This window comes from Salarias fasciatus, chromosome 13 (genome assembly GCF_902148845.1).
Source record: "Salarias fasciatus chromosome 13, fSalaFa1.1, whole genome shotgun sequence".
NCBI classification, from domain to species: domain Eukaryota; kingdom Metazoa; phylum Chordata; class Actinopteri; order Blenniiformes; family Blenniidae; genus Salarias; species Salarias fasciatus.
In genome coordinates, this window is record NC_043757.1 from 14,125,807 (window position 1) to 14,132,469 (window position 6,663).

At 40.6% G+C, this 6,663-nt stretch overlaps 1 protein-coding gene across 2 annotated transcripts; it reads right to left on the reverse strand.

Moving 5' to 3' along the window:
- Nucleotides 1-396: 396 nt before the first annotated feature.
- Nucleotides 397-6,596, reverse strand: rab23 (RAB23, member RAS oncogene family). 2 transcript variants are annotated; one of them, XM_030106104.1, is made up of 7 exons: nt 6,254-6,596; nt 3,873-4,071; nt 3,607-3,692; nt 3,210-3,366; nt 3,039-3,121; nt 2,847-2,939; nt 397-2,764 (listed from the first exon to the last, which is right to left on the reverse strand). In XM_030106104.1, exons 2-7 carry the CDS (start codon nt 4,025-4,027, stop codon nt 2,631-2,633), a joined length of 708 nt encoding a protein of 235 aa, XP_029961964.1. In that variant the 5' UTR covers nt 4,028-4,071; nt 6,254-6,596; the 3' UTR covers nt 397-2,630. The 2 variants fall into 2 exon arrangements, with proteins under 2 accessions (XP_029961964.1, XP_029961963.1); XM_030106103.1 differs by having other exon boundaries at nt 3,873-4,066; nt 6,249-6,590.
- Nucleotides 6,597-6,663: the final 67 nt, after the last annotated feature.

Consider the following 6,663-nt stretch of genomic DNA (forward strand, 5'->3'; position numbering starts at 1 on the left):
TTTTTATGTCAAACTGTGTGACAAACAGTAAATAAAAACAAGTTAAGCATGTTGAGTTGTAAAGCCTCTGTCTGATCCAGCCAAGTTATGATTTTAATCAAAATCCTGCACAAGCTTCAGCTAACTCATCCTTATTCAGTTTAAGGTCATGGGAAAAAATGCCATGGTTTGTTGTTGAATGTTTCCCAGAGCAAGGCTGAACTTCAACACTCATCCTGGCTGTTTATTAACCTGAAAATTCCCCAAAAGTACAGGGCGTATTATCCTGTAGCAAACACACTATGTACATTTTGAGGTGATCTCTACTCCCTCATGACTGTGTTGACGCTTTACCAGAACGTTGAACATTTTGAGCGCAGAAATATAATACACCCGTAATAAATCACACGATGCATGCCAAGGAAGAGTAGAATTTTATTTGTATCGGATTGCCATCAAACATTTTTCCTCTAAATATAACATATGTGCATCTGCACACTCCAGTTTGTGATGCAGTTAAAGAAAAACTGCCGCACTGCTTTTTTTTTTTGTTCAAAATGATAGAATTTATAGGTAGGTTTTTCTATCTATACATGAGAAACTGAAGTGATGTAAAAAAAAAAAAAAAAGAGTAAAAGTAAGACACATTATTACACCTGAGTGACGGCACGCGAGTATGGTTAGTTTTATCTTGAGATTTAAGGTTGTTTTAACAGTAAAGTGCGTTCAAACTATTCAGTCAAATTGCACAAAAAAAAAGAAGAAGAAGAAAAGATGAACACAATGTTCAAAATGAAAGAAAGCTTGTAAAGTAACTATTTACAGATTCACTGTGCAGGCAATTTCAGCAAGAGGAGTTACAATGCTTTCTGGATGATGGAGAATGTAAACATAGACAAGGCATTGAAACCATTGTTGAACATTCACTGACGTGAAAATAAGGCTTGCATGCAGTACACTTATGTCATTTGACTGTTTTCACCCCCCCAAAAAACAGCACAGTTTACATACGGATTGAAACAACGCCCGGTCTTTAGTACCATTGGTCGAGCTGGTGGAACACATGTTAAAGCGGCTTTTGGAAATTTTCACAACAGACTAATTAGGAGGAAGAATAGATGAATCCAGCCACACCTGAACACAGATCAGAGTTCAGTTACAGTTTTCTTTTTTAGACAAAGATTAAAGCATGCAGGCAAATGTATTCCCAGCTGTCACATGTACTCAAATCCCCCTGTGTCGCACAACTTTTCACCACTAATAACGAAATTTTAGGGACTTCAGACAGATTTACGATGAGACAGCCACATCACTTTGTGCTTGGTGAACCAGTGTCCTCAAGATGAGTTTAAAGGAAGGCGCGGAGCAGACAAGGCAAGTGGCAAACTGCTCACAACTGACGACGGACTCTGGGGAGTACCATCGTGTGATGAGAAGATCTTTTTCTTGCATATTCAGGCCCACGCAAGCACTTCTGCAGCAAAACGTACAGTCCGAGTTTTCAGTCGGTTTGCATCTTGTCCATAGCACCGTGCCACAGGCACACTACTGAGCGCTCCGCTTTCTCTGCACATGCCTCTGCTTTTTAATGAAGAGAAGGATTACGCATATAAAGGTGAATTTAAAAGAATACTTCACAAGATAATCGGAAGGAAAAGAAAAGATTATTCCAAGTTGAGTGGAGGAAAATTTTGAAATCTAGCTAAATTTGAATATATAACCAGTTGAACCACTGCTGGCTGTTTAGGTTGCTATTTTAAATACAGAAAGTGTAAACAACTGCAGTCAAAACCATCAGAAGGCAACAGATTGCGACAGATAGAATCACCATTATTTCATTAGTGTATCTGAAGAAGTCAGGCTAACATTATATATAAAGGACAACTTTAGTGTCAGTGGTCATTATTTGGTTAAACACAGAAGCACATTCGGTCAATCTGTCTATGTTATATCCAAATCACTGCAGTGTAACACACACACCCACAGTTCAGAGAGAATTTGGCACAAAATATCACCCAACACTGTTGTGCGTCGTACAAAAATACTCACGCAGAGATCCAACTCTGGATTTTAGACAGGGACAGACGGCACAGCCCGGACCACGTTCTGTTGAGAACTAGAAAAATATGGTACAAAACAATCTGCTTATTGTTTACAATACATGCAAACATATTGCACAGCTGAAACGTCAAACACTGGAACGAGTGACGGTGCGGTCACGCCCAGGACGAAATGTTTCCTCAGAGTAAAGAGTGCAATTTCTGCTGGTACATATTTCAATGTCAGCGTCAAGTCATCTTCAAAAAAAGAAAAAAAACAAAGTGTGACATGGACAGAAGCGAACTTGTTTGGGGGCAACACACTGTAGCTGCAGGTGTTTCTTAAGGCAACCTGAACCAGGACCCGAGTGTGTACAACAAGGATGGTGAACTGTGGCTGAAACAAAAAAAAAAAAACTACAACTAACAACGTGTGGAAACGACCCAGGGCACAGAATAAACATAATCAGGTTAATAAAGTAGTACAATGTAACGTATTTCTCAGTCTGTGTGGGCTTTGGTCTCTATCTGTGGCTACCTCCATTGAATATACGACTGTAGTCAATCTGGCTGGAGAGTTATTGTCGTTTGTTGAGTTAGACGTGTGTTTTTCTAGAGTAGGATGCAGCTTCCAAAAGGATTTTTACTCTTCTTGGTCCTCTGCTTGTTAGGTCGCAGAGTGATGACTTCTCTGCCGTTGCTGGAGCTCTGGTTGCAGACACTACTACTGGTGGTATTAAAAACACCTAAAAAAAATCAAATAGAAATCATAAGTAAGGTGATCAGAATAATAAAGCATAAAATTACAAGAATTCTACAACTCCTCACCTATTTTATTGCTTGTTGTGTGAACCACCTCCGTCTCCTCTGCTGTTTGCTGTTTGAGTCGTTGCAGATACTTTTCAGCTAAGTACTTAAAAACTTTAAAAAAGAGAACCAGCAGTTGTGTTTTTAATAATGATTCACACTGATGTGTCTTCACCTGAATCTGAACAGTGGCTTACATCATCACAGACTCACCCTCGTTGACATTAAGATCCTCCTTCACCGAAGCGCGGTAAAACCTGAGCTTCAGCCTTTTAGCTAATGCTTCCGCCTCCTCGCTGCAGAGCAGGCACAGAAAACACACGCACGGTGAGAATTCATCACAATTCAGCCGTTCTCTGCTGGCTTGCTGTTCCGGGAACCTACTTTTTAATAACAGTCTCTTCCAGGAGGTCAATTTTGTTTTGCACCAGAACTGTGGGAATATCTCCAACTTCTGCTTCCACCTTCTCCCTCCAGCTGTCGATCGCCTGGAACGAGTCCCTGTCTGTGGTGGAGAAGACCAGCACACATGCCTGGGCACCTAGGAAGCAACAACACACACCAACAGTTCAGGTTTCCAAGCTGTTGGAAAATATCTCATCTATTTTTGATAGAAAATATAATGTATGATTCAGTCTCCTGAAACAGATCCCACTTCAAAGCATCTCTCTGGAGAGCATTTATTTTAGCAGAAAACAGTCTGTTCCACAGCGGGGTTCGGTTGGAAGGTGACTGTGAGATCTGTGACAAATCAGGACAGACGGCAGAAATGCAATCTTGCCTCGGTAGTAAGCCTTCGTGATGGCGTCGAACTCCTCCTGGCCTGCAGTGTCCCACAGCATCAGTCGCACCTCTTCGTCATTCACACTGAAACACGCGACAGTACACGCAATGTAAGGATCTCCATCATATTCAAGAACATTTGTCAAACCTACATTTTTAAAAATCAGACAAAAAAATGTGAAGATTTAGTTTGTCAGCTCAGGAATAAGCAGAGAAAAACAAAGAAAGCTTTATAAAATCATGAGACTGAGTTGTGCTGCTTACACTATCTGCCTTTCCAAAAAGTCCACTCCAATGGTCTTTTTGTAATCCTTTGTGAAGACCCCTTTGCAGTAACGCTGGATCATACTGGACTTGCCAACAGCCCCGTTGCCGACCACGACCACCTTGATGGCCACTTCCATGTCTTCCTCCAACATGGTGGCGACGTCTGGATTGTTGTCTCTCTTCCACTGTGCCTGTGGAGTGTCAATGACAAGTGAAAGGATCACTTACACAAAGTATTCTTGTGTTAAGTTTGTTCTGCTTTTAAAAATATGAAACATGAAATAAGAAAAACAATTAAAGAATAGCTCAAATATGAAATGTACAATTACAACTACGAACAAATTGGAGTCACCCATTCACCTAAAATGCACGTTTTCGACAGATTTGATAATAACTTCCCAACAACAAATGCACTGCACTCTAGTAACAATCATTAAGCATTATGTATGCACACAGTAAATGATTGTAAATTGTACAGAGAGCAGTGGTGCAGCATGTTTGTGCTTCCATTACCGCTAAAAGCAGCACACTCCACATAGCAACTCCACAGCTCTAAGCGTGTAGAGCCTGAGTGCAACGCTAAAACAACATATTGCAGGAAAGCTGTTCTCTGTGAATCCTGACAACCTCCTGCGTGGCCGTGCTGTCCAACAGCCTGCCTGAATTTGACTCACAATATGTAAGGCAACAGAAGATATTATTCATCAGCAGTAACAGAGCTGCGGGACGCAGCAGTTGTGACATGAAGGCTTGGAATGAGACGCAGCATTGACCTTGAAAGAAAAATAAGTGGTGCATTGGGTTTAATCTGGACCATGAGTGTGTTCGAACTGGGTTTGAATCCCAGTGGCAGCAGGATGTGCATAATACATAAAAACGACCAAAGACTAAAGTGCAATGACTCAAGGCGATGACACTTGTGAAAGTAAACAGCTTCATCTAACTGATAAAAGCTAATCCATTTATGCTTCCCCATTTGAATTCACCATGCAAGTTAAATATTTGTATTCATCCCACATTTAACCATGCAGTAACTTTAGCACAATGTGTTGCATTGCACTTCATTCTGCAGACTTTCACTGTGGAAGAATTGAACTTAATACATTGTTGATGATCGTCTGTAAAGCATTAATTGCATCAGACCTGTTTGTTATTAAGTAGCCAGAAGACACAGGATGTATTTCTAGTTTGCAGTTATTTATCGCATATTTATAGTTATTTATGGCTTTTTGAAGTAATATTTGTAAAAATTAAAACTTTAACATTTTAGATTTCATCATTATTTGCCTTTATGACTTAAGAATGTCGCAAACGCGCAATCTGAAGCTCCAACAGAGAAAACATAATGCAACAAAGTTAATAGTTTGGGCAGTCTGTGACAAATCCATTGCTAATTTTTAAAAAGTGCCAGCCATACAATGTTAGTTGAAGGGAAAAGAACAGAAAGAGAGTCATGTCATCACATGGGAAGATTTAAAATGATTTCATTTTGAAAAGTTTTGGTCAGGACTTATGATAAGCAGGAAAATACAACAATTTGTACTTTTTTAAATGCAGTTTTTGGAAATTGATAATTAGAGGCTGCTAAATTAAAATAACGCATAAGGATTAAAATACCACTTTTTACTAGTTGCAAACAAAATGTAACACAAGTGATGCTATCTATACATTTTCAAATTATATATACACCAGTTAGATGTGAAATATGTTCTTTACATCTGTGATAGCCATGGGCAATCTTGTATCGATTATGATTGCTATGAGTGTTTTCACGCCTCCACAAATGATCACATCTTAAAAAAAAGCCTCTGAAAAAGACATGACCTAAGATCTTATTACATATCTAATCAGGTTAGTAGCAATGTGTCTGCAGCATTGCACGATGCTTCTGCTTTTAGTGAGGCTTCGTGACTGTTTTTACAGACATGAGACAAGGGATGACAAACACAGAGGCCCTCAATGCATTCTGCCTGAGCTGAAGATGCTCAGTATGTTAAAGATAAGTCAGCTTCCTGCTCGACAGTGAGTCATCTTCATACACTCACCGTTAGTTTGTCCAGGCCTCAATGCGGGGCACGAACATTTTAACAAATTATTGTATTACCATGTCATATCATGTCATTAAGCAATTCAACGCTGTGTATGTGTGTTAATATGGTCTACATTTTTCACTGTCTGTGAGCGATATTAAGTTTTGATTGAAGTTTTTATCCTTCTATCTTCACCCAAATCAGAGTCCTGTTTCTTGGTCAAGATGCGACCTGTTGAATAGCTGTCAGGAGGGCTCCAAGCACCCAGCAGCTGGAAACGCCGCTGATCAGTGAGCACTGCAGAGGAGAATGAGAAAACCAAGAGATGGGAGCAGTTCCTTACCCGTAATACCACCTCAAAGCTGATCCGTGGACATGAGAAGCGCTAACGCTGACAGCTAACCCACCATAGCATTTCTCCGGCCGCGCTGTGCTCGCCTTCCCCGTGGCAAGAGGCGCTAAGGTTACCTAGCTAAGCTTAGCCACTTTTCCCAGAGAAAACACCCACCCGCTCCACTCGCTGCTCGATTCTGTCAAATAAGTTCACAGCCTGGGTGTGCTCTGCCTCAAAATGATAGACAAAGTTCCTCTAACGTTAACAACTGAGGAAGAAATATGTGATATTGAGGCAATAACGATATAAAGCCATCTATATTCGCTGCGACCCTCCGCTCCTGCTCGCTACGCTGCGCACGAGAGTAGCTGAGTAGCTAAGTGGCTAAGTGGCTAGCTGGCAGCTGCTTGTTGCTAGGCAGCAG

Excerpts from the sequence above, each read along its gene's own strand:
- rab23 (XM_030106104.1), bottom strand. The coding sequence starts at position 4,027 with ATGTTGGAGGAAGACATGGAAGTGGCCATCAAGGTGGTCGTGGTCGGC. Across the intron at positions 3,693-3,872 it reads TTTTTGGAAAGGCAGATAGT|TGTGAATGACGAAGAGGTGC; the intron begins GTAAGCAGCACA and ends CGCGTGTTTCAG. Across the intron at positions 3,122-3,209 it reads GAAGAGACTGTTATTAAAAA|CGAGGAGGCGGAAGCATTAG; the intron begins GTAGGTTCCCGG and ends CCTGCTCTGCAG.